The 17,370-nt window shown below is 38.5% G+C and overlaps 1 protein-coding gene across 1 annotated transcript in view; it reads left to right on the forward strand.

The window, feature by feature from the left end:
- Window positions 1–17,370, forward strand: part of DDX58 (DExD/H-box helicase 58) — a 553,305-nt gene that overhangs the window by 76,602 nt on the left and 459,333 nt on the right. Inside the window, exon 3 of the mRNA XM_044061005.1 lies at window positions 9,377–9,564. Within this exon, the coding sequence (XP_043916940.1) occupies window positions 9,377–9,564 (188 nt within the window). The remainder of the gene's footprint in view (window positions 1–9,376; window positions 9,565–17,370) is intronic.

Consider the following 17,370-nt stretch of genomic DNA (forward strand, 5'->3'; position numbering starts at 1 on the left):
GGTAACTAAGTGTCCAAGGCACAGAGGGACGAGAGACCAAAATAAAATTTTACATAGACTTTTGCAAGTACTAGCAGTAGGTTTAGTTTAGAGAAAGAAAGAATGCAAGATTTGAACTGGAATTGGAGAAATATTTGGACTAAATTTGTCTCCCTAGGTGCCTAGGATTACATAAGAGTAAGCTGGGAAACTGATATACTTAGTAACATATTTTGGGACACTGGAGGCTGTAAAGGCTAGCTCTTGGTAAGAGCATAGGTAGTGACAGTTTCCTAACTGACTTTTGAAGAGCTAATCTTGAAAAGGTCTGTCTCGTTTTTGTCAAAGTAATGCACAAGAGTTTGAGCACACAGGATAAATCACAGTTTTAGGAAGAGAGGCGAGCCTCCAACACAACCCATGTAGGAGACTTCACTGTTGTCTATCCCCACCCCCCTTAATGTAACATGATCCAAGGTTTTACAACCCCAGGACAAGTTAAGCAGTTTTGACTAAATGTTTTGTCATTTAAAATATATTTGAAATATGTCCTTCTGGGTAGTTGGAGGTGGTATAATAATGCTATTGCTGTCTGTAACCTATAAAGCTTATAGCTTTATATCTGATTCTCTGTAAGCAGCTGTGCAACATTGCAGGTTTATTAGTAGGAAAGCTATCATCAAGCTGGTTGTTGCAAAATATGGCTACTCTGTGCACATGAATCACTGGTCTGCAGGTCTAGAGACATAAGTGGCACTCTGCCAGTCACAAATTGTGTACAGTCACCAACGTACCTGTCACAGAATTTGCAAGCTTCTACAAGATATCAACTGATGCAGAGCAAACTGATAGTTCTAAAAAGTTCCTAAAATGCAAAGGCAGTGAATTCAATTTGTACATCCCTCTGTGCAACAGAAACATATTGGTGCACATGTATAAACACTACAGCAACTTGTGCAAGTGTAATGTTAGTAACTGTCAATTTGTGGCAATATTTGCACACTGTTGCATTTGCTCATACAGGCTCACCACACCTTACACAGGATGTTGCAAATAATATCTCATCACTCTATCTTCCCCCAAAAAAGAGAAAATGCATATATACCATTCATTGATTTCATAACCGTCATGTTCAGTGTGCAAGTCATCTCTACCATCAACATATAAAGACCAGTAGTGAAGAGTCCTGTTACATGTAAGTTATGTATGGTTAAAGACAGGCATCTCATGTATGCTGCCATATAACATCAATATCTCTACACCTATATGCATCTATGCATCTTGTAAACACCATAATGATATCATGTGACATACTTGTCTTCTTTCAGAGTACAGTTATGAACCCGTGCATGTAGGGTCAGTGACATAACCATGCAGGACCACTGATACCTAAAAAAGTGGGCCAGGCAGTAATAAAATGTTTGTATTAAACAATGTGGTATAGAAACTCTGGGGAACAACTGTTACAATGTACTTACATGTTAAAATATAGCTGTAAAGCCAGGACTTATCCCATGTGTCTGCATTGTACCATCCCAGTGTGATGCATGTGCATTACAAAAAGAAGCGTTATTGTGTGTGGACAATGCATGCATGGCATACACACTGCAATAAAAGAAACATAATGTTGTTATTTTGAGTTGCCAGAACTTTAATAAAGTACATCTGGTAACAAACACATGCACACAATTTCCTAGCATCTGTCCCACAAACACTACATTGTTGCATCATGCGGTAAATGGGATGTAACCATAATGTCATTCTGCTATTGCAATGCCATACTAAAGTGTATGTAAAACATTGTACCTGTAATCAATGTACCTAATACTACAACTTAAACAGGACATGTGCCTAACTGGACACCTCTTCTTTTCCCTGTGGGTACCCATGTATAAACAGTGCACATGACTTACACGTGACGCATGTAGGTGTAGAGATATATATGACGAGCTGCGGCACAATACTTACAATGCAGATCTGTCATAGAACGACATGCAGTTACACCTGCTGAGTAGTAAATGTTTTGGTGCAGTCATAGAGTGACATACAGTTACACCTGCTGAGCACTCCATCATGATGCAATCATAGAACGACATGCAGTTACACCTGCTGAGCACTTTGTTATGATGCAATCATAGAACGACATGCAGTTACACCTGCTGAACACTCCATGATGCAATCATAGAATGACATGCAGTTACAACTTCTGAGTAGTACGTGTTATGGTACAAACATAGAGCGACATGCAGTTACACCTGCTGAGCACTCCATCATGATGCAATCGTAGAACAACATGCAATTACACCTGCTGAGTACTACATGTTATGGTGCAGTCATAGAACGACATGTAGATACACCTGCTGAGTACTACATGTTATGGTGCAATCATAGACTGACATGCAGTTACACCTGATGAGGACTCCATCATGATGCAATCATAGACTGACATGCAGTTACACCTGATGAGGACTCCATCATGATGCAATCATAAAATGACATGCAGTTACACCTGCTGAGTACTACGTGTTATGGTGCAATCATAGAACAACATGCAGTTACACCTGCTGGGCACTCCATCATGATGCAGTCATTGAATGACATGCAGTTACACCTGCTGCGTATTTCATGTTATGGTACAGTCATCTGGGAATGAAAAGAGAATGCATGTGCTAAAAGAAGCATATAAGAACACTTGTTACACAATGGGTTATTCATATGAAGTAAGTGTCACAAAGCAAACACTATTTGTATGAGTGAAAATGTGTTTATTCCCACATCCTAGTTCAAATGAGCTATACTACACAGGTGATACAACTACCTACATTAACTTATGCATGTAACAGGCATACTAAATTGATTGCAGAACACAAGGTTAACGCATGCATGTAACGGGCATAATAAATTGCACATAGAACAGAAGGGCAAACATAGTTACCGGCACAGTTGTAACGTGTACTGACATAGGTATAGAGATAGATGACCCTCACATTACAGTAGAGCAGTATTGCACTAACATTTTTGCAGGTCTTTTCAAAATAACAGAGGAGTGAAATGACTGCTATAAACTTTTAAGATGCAGTAAGTTGCCTGTAAAAAGCCTATGTGCAACAACTGGAAACCAAATTAGTAGTGGCCATGTGTATTGTTCAAACAGGAGTCCAAACCTGCATAGGCATTTATTAAAAGACTTGCAATTAAGTAGTGCATATGATAAACCTAAACAAATGTTCAGCATTATAACTCATGTTGTAAATGATAACAGCACAGATGGCATGGTGCATGTAATTTTTAGTATTGTGGTTAGTTTGTCTGTAGTAATGCATAGACTGCGAAGTAAAGCATTTGTATTGAGTTACATAAGGAAAACAGCATTGCTTGTACACCATGCATTCATTATCAACTGCAGAAATGTGCTCAACGGTATCAAACCCATGGCAAAACACTGCCACTGATGTAGTAGTCATAAACATAGAACATCAATCCCTTACATGTCCATATTTGCACAGCTCTGTACATAACAAGACTAACACCATCTGCAAAATGCATTGACATGCTGCAACAGATGAGTAACCAAGAAACGATGGAATGCACATGGACCACCAGACTTTAAGAAACATGACATGGAAATGACATGCAGCAAAACTAATGCAGAAGTAGAAGAAACTGTGTAGTACCTGTATACAGTCTGATATGTGAGTACCTTTAAATCTATGCAAAACTGTAGTAGCTATTTTCAAGGACACAGTGGAATGGATTGGTGCCACTGAAAGGCATAAGTTCATCCACAGTGGGTACAGCAACAAAACTCCATTACATTATTGTCTGTGGCAGCATGAAAGAAACAGAAGCAGTGCATCTGAGTGTTAAATTGTTAGAACATAGGACAAAGGATCTGGAAACTGCAAGCCACTGCATAGATGACAAGGTATGACATCACTCTATGTTTTAAGAACTGTGTTATGTATGTAGACCCATATCAGGTTAGCTAGCCTTGGAAATGGGTCTGTTTTATTTCCCAGTCCCTTTTGATGGCAGCACACTGTAGAACAGAGAATACAGCTACATCTGTATTCTCAACAAACCAGTACTCCAGAGAATACTTCCCATGTAGTCAGTCCTCAAATAAAGTTGTGATGCATAATGGCAGCTATAACACTGTTCAGTACATACTTACAGGCAGACAATAGCCTAACACTTCACAGCTGCATCTGCAGTAGGGGATCCGTCACTAGACCTTGATCAGTGACACATATGTCATGATGCGGCGCAGGAAGTTATTATCTATGGAAGTTAGCTGCAAGCAGCATACATAAGATGTTATACCCATAGCAGTCCATGCACAGTATATAGACACATCTGTGGGTTGCATACTTCAAAATTGTGCATAGTGATTTGTAGCTTCTGATGCCTACATACAGTGGATATAAAAAGTGTACACACCCCTGTTAAAATGCCATGTTTTTGTGATACAAAAAATGAGACCTCAATAAATTATTTCAAAACTTTTCCCACCTTTAATGTGCCTATAACCTGTACAATTCAATTTCAAAAAACAAACTAATCTGTTGGGGGGAAAATATAAAAATAAAAAAGTACAATATGCTGGTTGTATAAGTGTGCACTCCCATAAACTAATACTTTGTTGTTTGTGAACACCCTTAAACTAATACTTTGTTGAAGCACCTTTTGATTTGATTACAGCATTCAGCCTTCTTGGGTAGGAGTCTATCAGCATGGCACTTTTTGACTTGGCAATGTTTGCTCACTCTTCCTTGCAAAAGCCCTCCAAATCCCTCAGATTGTGAGGGCATCTCTTGTGCACAGCCCTCTTCATGTCACCCCACAGATTTTCTATTGGATTTAGGTCTGGGCTCTGGCTAGGCCATTCCAAAACTTTAATTTTGTTCTGGTGAAGCCATTCTTTTGTTGATTTGGATGTGTGTGTGTGGGGTCGTGGTCGTGTTGAAAGGTGAAGTTCCTCTTCATCTTCAGCTTTCTAGCAGATGCCTGAAGGTTTTGGGCCAAAAGTAACTGGCATTTTGAACTGTTCATAATTCCCTCCACCTTGATGAAAGCCGCAGTTCCAGCTGAAGAAAAGCAACTCCAAAGCATGATACTGCCACCACCATGCTTCACCATGGGGATGGTGTTCTTTTGGTGATGCAAACTGTTTAATTTTGCGCCAAGCGTACCTTTTGGAATTGTGTCCAAAAAGTTCAACCTTGGTCTCATCAGACCATAACACATTTTCCCACATGCTTTTGGGAGACTTGATACATTGTTTTGCAAATTTTAGCCAGGCCTGGATGTTTTTGTGTAAGAAAAGGCTTCTGTTTTGCAGTCCTACCCCACAGTCCAGATGTAAGGAGAATGCAGGAGATTTTTGTCACATGTAGTACACAACCAGTACTTGCCATAAATTCCTGTAGCTCCTTCAATGTTACTGTAGATCTCTTGGCAGCCTCCTTGACCAGTTTTCATCTGGTCTTTTCATCAGTTTTGGAGGGATGTCCAGCTCTTTGCAATGTCACTGTTGTCCCATATTTTCTCCACTTTTTGATGACTGTTTTCACTGTGTTCCATGGTATATCCAATGCTGTGGAAATTTTTTGTACCCTTCCCCTGACTGATACCTTTCAACAATGAGATTTCTTTGATGCTTTGTAAGCTCTCTGTGAACCATGGCTTTTGTTGTAGCAGGCAACTGAATAAATGTCAGAAAAATCCTATTAGGACAGCTGAACTTTATTTGGGGTTAATCAGAGTCTCTAATTGATGTCAGGTGTGTGCCCAAGAAGACTGAATGTTGTAATTAAAGCAAAAGATTTAGTTTAAGGGTGTGCACACACAACAAAGTGTTAGTTTAAGGGTGTGGACACTTATGCAACCAGCGTATTGTATATTTTTTATTTTTTATATTATTTCCCCTAACGGATTTGTTTGTTTTTCAATTGAATTGTACAGGTTATAGGTCACATTAAAGGTGAGAAAAAGTTTGAAATTATTTATTGTGGTCTCATTTTTTTATATCACGAAAACCTGGCATTTTAACAGGGGTGTGTATACTTTTTATATCCACTGTATGTAGTTGCTACACACCAGTGAAATACAGAAGATGATTAATCACACCTGGGGTATCGTACAGTAGAACAGTGGTTGGTATCCATGGGCAACAAACATGGCTTGCAGTGACACAGAACTGTATTGTCATCTCGGTGAAATAGCATAGAAAAAGGTTAGCATCTGCCGTAATGCATAGGCACAGTGTATTTCTGTTGGCAATCGATGTAAGGAATGCCTTGCAGCATGAGTGTATGTGACATGATCAATGACTGAACACTCAGCATCCTTGTTTCCTGCAGGAAGACACCTCAGTTTGGAGACTTGTGTCCCCTATGCCTATTTAGTCTAATTATTGTAACTCTCAGATGGCACACACAGAGGGGAAATGGTATGTCCCTTTCTTGAGGTTGTGCGAACTCTGTCAGAATGACTGGCAAAATTGCAACATGCTTGTTTTTCATCCATGTAAAAATTGTTGTTTCAGTCATAGACATTCTGAACAGGTCTAAAAACACATTTTGCACATACCATGGGTGCACCCAGTGAGTGAACAAGGTGGGCCATGGGCACACTCATTCATTTGTTAGTGTAGTAATATTGTGTTGTGCTATTGTCCCTCACAAAATTTTTATTTGATTCTATTTTGTATTTTCTGCTGTTATAGTGGAGTGACAATGATAGCCCCTGGACAATTTTACTGCAGATGAGAATAATGTCCTGCTGGAGGCCCTGCATACTGATGGCCCTACACTGTTGGGCCATCCTAGGTCAGAGATGGTGGACTGTGGCTAAATATGCACATGTACAGGTGGTTAGGTGAATGTGCTGTGTAGACAGTGCTGCATTTTGCAGCAAAGCAAGTGCTGGCTCACAAATATGACAGTTTGGATATGCAGGCTAGTTTCACTTAGCCACTTTGCAGAACACTGGGAAAGGGCTTACTATACCACTAACATGATGGGTAGACTTCAATGCCTCCTTAGTTGTAGCTAGGGATAACCTTTTTATCCATAGTGTGGGCAAGAAGTGTAGTTCCTTTGTATCTTCATCTTGCCCTCAGAAATAACATATTCAGTATTTTTGCATGTCGCATGGACACAACATATTTCATGTTATGTATGCATTCTGTCTTCAACATCATCCTGTTCTGTACAAGTCAGTCCTACTACCAGGGAGAGTCATGACTCTTGTTTTGAAGCAGACAGCCAGGGATAGATACCATGGGGAACTATTTCATCAGCCATCTTCTGCCCATTGCTATTCTGGTCATAGTCTTCACCCTGCATAGGATTTGGATGAACTGAGACTGCATGACATTTACCTGAGGTGGGGATATCATGAACTTCCTTATTTGTGAAATCGTGTTTCTGTAATCTAGTCAGCATGCAGAAAAATAAAGTTATCCAAGTCAGTTTCACTCGTGTGCCAAACACGCACACGCATGTGGCTGATATGCCATTCCTACTTCATGTGAGTGCTTGAGTGATACTAGACTGCTGTGGCAAGTATGCTGTGCATATTTATCACTATGTCTGTCTGTCTGTGGAGTATGTGTAAGTCTGATGTGAGTCATAAGCATAGATGGGTGGATGGCTGTGTAAGTTTTTGATACAGGTGAGTTGCTTTTTCAGCGCTGCTGTGGTTGGCGCTGGTGTAGGTAGCATTGTGCATCCATGTGAGGTTTTCTGGAACATGCTTCATCACATGGCTTATCTTGAGTGCTTAGATCCATCTCAGTTGCCATGTTGGAATGTGTTTGTGAGGATTCTGGCCGTGGGTCCAATGATGTGACTTGTATTACAGAATTATGGTGTTAGCTGAATGCAGAGTTAACCACGGTGGAACCTAACTGCTCAGATTCAGAATGGGTAGAAGTGTGTGCTATTAGACATCATTGACAGTCAGTGTGCCCAACAAAATGACCTAGATTACCCATGGCAGGTGTCTTAAACAGGAGATTATGTTAGACTCTGAGATGAGAGACATGTCTGATACCCTTTGTATTGTAGATGACTGCTGAAGGGTTATTGAGTGTGTTTTAGGCAGCCTGGCACTGGCTATATATGCACACATGGTTGTCCTGTAGATATGCTAGACAAAATGCACGGTGGACTTTAGCTGAAGTGGGTCACATTACCCAGTTTATGTATTGCCCGTTACCAAATCATGAGAGTGTGATCCTTGGATTTCTTACCATTGATCATGGCTGGGTCTTGTGCACCTCACTAACACAGATGTACACCTTGATATACTGACTGCAGTACGGCATGAGCAGAATGTTTTCCGGAGTGATATCACTGTCTGTTGTGGGTACAAACTGTGGACAGGTGGCACATGTATGTAATCATAACTCATTTCTTCTGGTAGACGTCACAGAATTATATTCGTAAGACATTTGAATAAACAATTGCATAGCTGTGGGGGCATGAAGATGGAATCATACTGTCGTATAAGAAGCATTAAAGTGAAGAATTTTGTACTCTGATTTAAGGCACAACTTGTACTTGCTTATATAGAAAGCTAAAAAATACATATTGTGAGTTTGAACCCTTTGGTGTAACGCATGTCAAACATGTAAGTGTTGTCACCTCATTTGGAATGTCATAACTCAATGCATCTCCTTATGTGGTCATGCCCTTGCATTTCCCTATTTTGTTTCTTTCCTGTTGTCTTTTTATTTCTTCAGTCCAAATTTGAATTAGTGGCAGTTTCCTTGTTAACCATGTATTGTTATTTGGGCAATTTTAAAGCACCATGCTGTCAAGTCACACTCCAATCTGATGTTTTACATCCCCTGTAGGAGAATTCAATTTCCAGTGTGTATGCACCAGTGAATTCTTCCATTTGTCTCAGTGGTTCATACTCCCACAACAGACATACACACTGAAACATAAGAATATAACGTAGCACAACTGCAGTGTGTGTAGATGTATGTTTGGGAGCGGGACTGGTTTATGCATACTGCAGAATATCTAGTTTGTTGAGGTTGCTTGTCTGACACTAATGAATTATATGATTATAGTGATACACTGCTCTTTCATGCTGGGCACTGTAATCTACCCAGAAGTGTGAACAGGAGATTGATCATAGTTTGTTATCCCTCCTAGAGTCACAAGACTTGTAAAGGATATTAAGCACAGCATGCAAAAGTATTTTACATCTGTGCAGTTGAGTGGAGCCAAGCTTTCACAAACAGAAAATATGTTTTCAAGTTAACTTATCTGGATTATTGAGTGCAAAATTATTTACTGAAATGTAACAAATTCTTTGTACCTTTATTTTGTTTATACATTTGCTTCATCTGAATACTGATTTATTTTTATTGCATGTGCAGGTTATACCGGGCTTGAAGTTGCAATAAAGGACTGGGATTTTAGTAAAATCGACTCTCTGGAAGACAACAGAAAGCTTTTGGAACGTATAGCACCATCACTTTCACAAAATATAAAACCTGAAGAAATTGCATTGTTCTTAAGAAAAGATAATTGCCTTCTGAATGTGCAGAATGAAGAAATTTGTAAGGTATTTATGAGCTCACCCCATATGCACTCTGTACGCTTTCTGTTTTTATCCTGTTCCTACCTTCTTCTCCTCTGAATGTAGAAATTATGCTTATGCATATGACCATGCAATTGATGATTCTTGCAGATATTCATGGTGCAAAAAACATGAATTGTATTTTTTTAACCAAAAATCCTATTGGGAGACTGATGAAACATACCTCAGGCTTCTTTAGACTTAGAGATAAGAATACTTAAGTAGATGATGCAGGGTTCAAAGATTCCTTGTATGGGAGGTTTGGGTGCCCCCCACCCAAAAAGCATCATTAGTAATTCATTTTATGACCATAATTTTATTAAACCCACAATTTATCAAATAACATTTATCCAGAATCATCATCATAATCCTATATTTATTGAGTTTACATGTTCATTTTCTTCATAAACTTTGTAACATTTCAAGCTATAATCAGTATCCAACTAATAAACCTACATTCCATTCACTACCCTTTTGTTTTTGTGCCTTTTTCAGTTATCATCAGCTTTCCTTTCTTCCCTGTCACCCTGATGCCCATTATGAAGGCAGTGGTCCCACACATTCCATTTCAGGGTACATCTTATTATTTTCCCTATCTAGCAATCCTCCTTCCAACTGCTTTATTCCCTTTAAAATACCTAGTATATCTTCCAAGTTCTGTCCAGCCCTTGATTTCTCACTTTCTGGTTATTGCTGTTTTGGCTGCTAACATAACTGAAGTTAATAAGGCTTCTTATGTCCTGACATTCTAGTTCCTTATTCCAAGATAACAGTATCATCTCTTCAGCAGCCTCCAACTATTCACCTAGCATCTGCCCTAGAGCAATTTGCAGCAAATTTTAAACTGGTTCGGCTATGCACACTCCCCAAAGACATGCTCCCAGCTTCTCATCTTTCTCTCCCCATACATCTCAAGCAGGTAAGCAGAACCTGAGCGAAGTTTCTGTACAGGTTATAAAAATATCTAAGCATGCATTTCCATGCAAATACCCTGATCTTTCTTGATTTAGTCATGTATTTCCAAGCCTTGCAGACTTCCCCAGTGATCCTTTCTTATGTGTTTACCCCAAATCTTTCTCCTAGTATTCCCTGGCTTTCTCTGATTGCTTTTTATAACTATCTTGTATAATTCTGTACACCATGCTAATTAACTCCCCTTTTATAGCCATATCTATTCTCATTTATTCCATATTCCACTATGAGCATCCATTCACCTATCACTCCTCTCTCTCTCTCTCTTTCTATATTCTGATATTATTCCCAGTGTTGGAAGCCTATCCTTGTCATGTAAACCAAACAATTCTTTTGCATTCTTCCATTCTCTTAATTTTGTTCATAGTACCTCAGTTCACTGACTTTCTCCAGCTACTTTCCCCCAATTTTCAAATTTCTATGAATCTACCATCTGACACTAGTGACTTACCTATAGCTTGACTGCCCATTGCCTCTATTCCCCTTCCTCTATATTTACAATTTAACTGTTGGGTCTCTAACTTCATCACCTTTGGTAAGACCAGGGTTACCGTAACATTAAAAAAACAAAAAAGCCAGCACACATTTGTCAGCACAAATAATTTAATCACTTGAAAACCATGCCCCAAATAGAGTTAAATAAAGCATACCGGTTTCGGCTGCAAAGCCTACTTTAGTGCAATACCCACATTATCTCATGCCCCTCCTTAAATAATAACTATACAATTCTTATTTGTTAATTACAAGTGCTCATTAAGTCCTGGGGAAAAAAGTGCTCCTAATAGGATAATCCATTTCTTTTCTTTCTTATTTAATATAGTGTGCCAACATGCCTTGTCAACACTTTTAAACATAATTCTGTTTATAATGAGGAATCTAAACTTAGCAGTGGGATGCTTAATTTTATGTTTGTATAAAGCATTTGACTGGTGGCCACATTTAACATCACTAAGATGCTCAGAAATACGTAATTTTAGTGGACCGGAGGTTTGACCCACATAAAAAGCAGGGCATGAACTCAAACACAAATAAATAATCCAATCCGATTGGCAATCACCATAAACATGTATATCAAAAGCATGTGATGTATTTTGGGTTACTAAACTGTGTAGTTTTACATATATGTTGACAAAAACTACAATGATTGCAAGGACGACAGCCGTTTAGTATCTGCCCTTGTAATGTTTGCTGAAGCCCAATGGTCCTATTGTCCACTTTCCTGTGATGGTTTAACATATTTCCCAATGTTTTCTCTTTTCTGTAAGAGAAACACCTCGAGGGTATAAATTCCCTCAAGGTGTCATCAGACAATAATATACCCAATGTCTGTGTATAAGTTGCATCATAAGTGATGCATTATTACCATAACTAGTAGTAAATCTAAGCAAATGTCTATAACCTGTTTTATTATTATACTTAAGCAGATTTGTCCTGTCCATCTCTCTGACTGCATCCCTAGATTGAATAATGTCCTTATGTCTATATCCCTGGTCAAGAAATCTATTGGTAAGTTCCTGTTCTGTTCTGTCGAAGAACATATCCTACAGAGCCGCATAAATTGGGCTTTCAGAATGTTTTTAATAATATGACGTGGATGACAGCTATTTGCCTGTGAAAGTGTATTAGTTTGTGGATGTTTCCTAAAAATTTTAGTGGCTGAAGTTCCATCTTGCTCCACATAACGTCCACATTCAAAAATGTGATGTGTGTGGAATCAAAATTGTGTAAAATGCAATCTCCATTTGTTCTCATTAAGATATTCAACAAATTCCATTATATAATTTGTATCAGAACCCCAAATTAACAAACAATTATCCAAATAACGGCACCAGATATCCATGGACTCTAAATAAATATTATGTGTGGGATCATAAATAATTTGTTCTGCAACATAAACCATAAATAGATCTGCATAGATTGGTGCAAATGATGCCCCTGTTGCAGTTCCCTTTAATTGTAGATGACATTTGTCCTTGAAATGAAAGACATTTTTAGTAAGTACATGTTCTGTTAATCAAATTAGAAATGTATTGAAACCTGGGCTATACAGAGAATAATGAGCTAACTAATACCACAATGCCAAAAGGCCTGCCACTGAGGAATATTGGTATACAGTGCTGACACATCTAAGGTACATAAGTACCACCCTGGTTCCAATTGTACGTCTTGGTAAATATAAAAAAATGCAGTGATGTCCTGTATGAGAGATCTAACACACCCAACAAAGGTTTTAAATGGTATGTTAAAAAGGCTGATAGTGGTTCAGTCAAAGAGCCATTACCTGACACTATTGGTCGACCAGGCGGTTGATTTAAGTGTTTATGGGTTTTGGGTAACAAATAAAAATATTGTTTGTTGGGCTCTTTGACTGCAAGTTGAAATTATATTACTTTAGATATAATTCCCTCTTCTATAGCCAATTGCAAAAAAAAAAAAAATCTCTATCCGATTTGACGTTTGTAGTGGGGTCCAAATATATGCGCTGATAAACAAGTTGGTCAGATAACTGGTGGTGGGCTTCAGCTGTATACATAGTCCAATCCCACACAACTACAGCACCTCCCTTATCAGCTGGACTAACCACTAATTGTTTATTATTCCGCAAAGTCATTAAAGCCTGTCTATGGGAGGGGGGCAAATTATAAAATTTGGATTTTAAACCAGAAGCATATGAATAATGCAGATCTCTCAATACTTGCTGTTGAAAAACTGCCACACTTTTATTGTAAGGCAGTGTAAATGTTAATGCTCTAAAATGAAAACTAGAATCATATTCCTTTATGTCCTTGTTTATTATGAAAAAAAAATAGCTTCAAATTTTAATAATCTACAAAAGGAAATAACATCCTGAGCAAACAACTCTTCCTGGTCACCATTTTCCCTCCCAACAAGGAAAACAGCCCACATATTTCCCCATTTATTTGATTACATTTTACACCAAGCCCTTTAAATTTTATTTTCAGGGCCACCTTTTATATTCTTCAGCGTTATGCTTTTTATTTTTGTAATTTTTATTTTTATTTATTTGTTTACCGGGAAAGTCTGACTTGGAACAAGCCAATTTTTCAGCGGAGGCCCGGGGAGAAATGCTCTAGATGCGTGTCTTTGTAATGTGGGAGGAAACCCACATGAATGCAGAGCGGGCATGCCGACTCTACAAAGAAGGCACCCCAGCCGTGAATAGAACAGGAGAACCTCTTGCTGTGAGGTGAAAATGTAAACCACTGCAATGTCTTATACCCATCAGAGAGTTGCAGCTGTGTGAATGGTTAACATTACTTCCTTCCCTGGAAGTTAGTACTTTGGTTCTTTAAGACTTCTTTTGTTTTATCCCATTCAGTAAGTTAAATGAGGTGACAGTCTAATTAATGATGACCTTTGCTTCCTGTATCTGCTGCTGGGTTGTCTATTAATAGGAATACCAGCTTGTGAAATCACCAGAAATTTATAGGTACCCTCTAAATCTTATTTTTTAATTGACTTAGCTTTCAACAGTAGATAAAGTCCATGTATTCCAATAAATAAATTCAGTTCTTTACCATCCTAAGCAACAACTTGCAAATTGTTTTCCATTTTAAGATCTCTAAATATGACCCTTTTCCCTGCTCTCTATTATGTATGATGTGACGACCCACCACTGCCAACCAGTAATCAAATAGCCTCAATCCTCACCACTGGCAACAGTGGGGGAAATTTACTGGGAGGATGACAAGTACACACACAGTATTTCCAGATGCAGCTCTCTGCATCAAGTTCATTTTCCCTTAAGAGCACACAGAGACCACAGTCAGACCAGGGCTGGTTTCTTCCTCTTCCTCCAGATCCCCAGTAAGACTCCCCACTGGCACAGCGATAGAGTTGAGATCTTAGCTGAGTCACCAAACCAAGACCTACAGCACTCTCTCTGTCCAACAACTGCTTCATGTCCCTGCCTATGTAGCTGACACACACACTCGAGGTTTGATTTACACACACACACACACACCTGGGAAAGGCTGGCACAGGTTTACTAGCTATGCCCCTTTCTGGACAGACTGCAAAGTAGTTACCACTGCCACCAGTCAACTACTTTAAGGCCATTAACAAAGGGTGTCCAAACTTGCTGTGTAATGTTAATATTAACACAAGTGGTAGTTTGACCAAGAGCAAGGCTATTAGGAGTGGCCCACACAGTGTCACCAAATAAATATCCAAGTATTCTCCAAACTTAAATGTCTCTATACAGGTCAACCGCAATGAAAGGTTTAAATATATTTAATAGTAAATAATAAAAGAACAAGACAATACTAAATATATATTCACATTGACATCGGAGTTCAGAACCACAGGAAATATTTAAAGCAGGATTGCAGGACAGTGTCAAATAAAGAAAAAGTATCTACATTAAGATTGACTATATTCCTGACTGTATCTAAGAGAATTACTATAACTAAAAACTTACTAATAGAGCAAGGCAGATGTGGTGAATGGATCTTCTAGTTATGTCCAAGACAGAATGCAGAATGCTCAGTCTCATTAAGAGACTTCTGAAAATAATATCTCAAATATTACTGCTGTGATAGCTTGCAGAATGACATTACATCTTGTCATCTGACTTCTAGTCCCCAGGCTAAAATCCTCATTGCTGAAGCCTGCAGTATTTTAGCATCTACCTGTAAAAATATACAGACAAAGGCTACTCCTCAGATATCTGGCAGATGCTGGAAGTCCTAAAACAATTGCATTCCTTCATGCTTTCAAGACTAGTAATTAGTTCACTCTAAAGACAATACAGAAAGTTTCCTAGTACAGACAGTGTGTCTCTTGCTGTGTTGAAAATGGAAAGATACCATATTTTATGGCCTAGCCATAAAGTAATTTATTTTCAGTTATTTTTCTGATGTTTGCTGAAATGAAGGTAACCCTCCTGTATTCCAGTTTCCTCTGTTGAAATATATACATTTAGTTACAATAGTGCATGTACATTTCTATTCTCTTCCAGTAGGGCACACTGTGATTACATTTCAAGCACAGTACTCTACAAGTACCTTTTCAGCACACGTCAGCACAAGCAGTTTAATATACACATGACATACAGTTCTAATACATTTCTAACACAAGCATCTTATATAAATCATTTCGATATTCACCAATGATGTAATTATTTACAAAACTCCATCTAGGTATACTGGCAGTATCTCCTTTCATCACATGACTTCAACCCTAAATTACTGACATAGAAGCTGTAGCTAAACATACTGTATAAATGTACTTTGCTGCATAACAATCACAGCAGATTTTCTGTACATTCTAACTTCTAAGTTGCAGAAAATAATTTTTAGTTCACTGCCTCATATTACAACTCTTAGCAATCCCAAGTGAACCACTTAACATTTTTCTACATATCCTTCCTACAGAAACATTATTTAATTTAGCCTGATCAGAAAATGAATGCTTTCATTATTCCTGTTTAATTTGTTTAACAGTATTTCTCTAGATATTAACAAACAATTGTACTTGTGTTTTCGTCAGTAATATCTCCATCCATTCATCCACAGCCCATTTTTCCCATTTTTGCTGGGTGGCTAGCCCTGCTGTGGTGGTTCTTCCAGACCACACACTCACATGAACATTCACACCTACAGCCAACTGTAGAGTGTCCAATCTACCTACTGTATATCCTTGGAATGTGGGAGGAAATTAAAGCATCCAGAGGAAACCCAGATGAACGCAGGGAGGACATGTAGGCTCTGCACAGAAGGCACCTCAGCCAATCAATCTGGGGAACCTCTCGCTGTGAGGTGACAACTCTATCCACGGTGCCACTTCTACACCATTGTAATCTAGCAAAATACAATTATATTATCATACTCTACAGGCAAATTGCAGTTCACATAAAATCTTATTCAAAATAGCTTGTTTTATTTCAGATTCACCACTGCTACTTTTCTTTAAAGCTGCTTTTTTGCAGTGGACAAGCCCCTCTGTACCACTGAATGTGGGGGACAAGCCCCTAACCCCCCCCAAATTTATGCATACCAATGCTGAGATCACCATATTTCAGAAAAATGGAATACTCGAAGAAACAGCAGTCCCAGACTTAGTATATATATATATATATATATATGTATGTATTTTCTGTCATTTAGTCTTGTTCTTCCAGTATTCTCACTAGTGAATCTCGTAATATCAGATGGTTACTCGATTTCATCCATTGCATTTCTTCCACTTAAATTACAGGTCCACTTCTGCTTCAGTCCTCCTGAGACAGTTTACCTTTCATCTCCATCTTTTTTGTCAGTTCCCTTGCTCCATTCTTGTAATACTCCTTTGTTTTTCCAGCATCTTCTTTTGGAACAAAAAGAAGGGTTTCACTGGCATCATGTCTTTTTAGGTTACCAATGTTTGTAGATGGCTTTGCAGCTGGTCCCCATCTCCCTGCTTATTCCTTTTTTGCTGGTTAAATTGCTCAATTCCTTTCATTGTCTGGTCAACCACTGTAAATATCTTTGAGCCCTCAAGAAAAAAAAAAAACACTCTGAATACTGCTAATACAACAGTTTAATCCTAACCACAGCCTGCCAACATTCTTTCATGACCAAAATAAATGTGTCTTGTTTCTTTCATTTCATACAAATATGCTGGTGTCTCCAACTTTAAAAACCTTTTCTATCTGTCCCAATTTTTGTTAACATTCCATTTTGCTGGTATGTTTGTGTATTCATAAGTATTGGTCTCAGCTGCTTTCTTAAAATACTTCTTATGACATAAGCATGGTGGGCTCTTTCTGTCAGTATGACTACTGTGGGACACCAGTCCTGTTTCTGATATTGGTCTTCA

This window comes from Protopterus annectens, chromosome 2.part0 (assembly GCF_019279795.1).
Source record: "Protopterus annectens isolate FY-2018-M chromosome 2.part0, PAN1.0, whole genome shotgun sequence".
Lineage (NCBI taxonomy): Eukaryota > Metazoa > Chordata > Ceratodontiformes > Protopteridae > Protopterus > Protopterus annectens.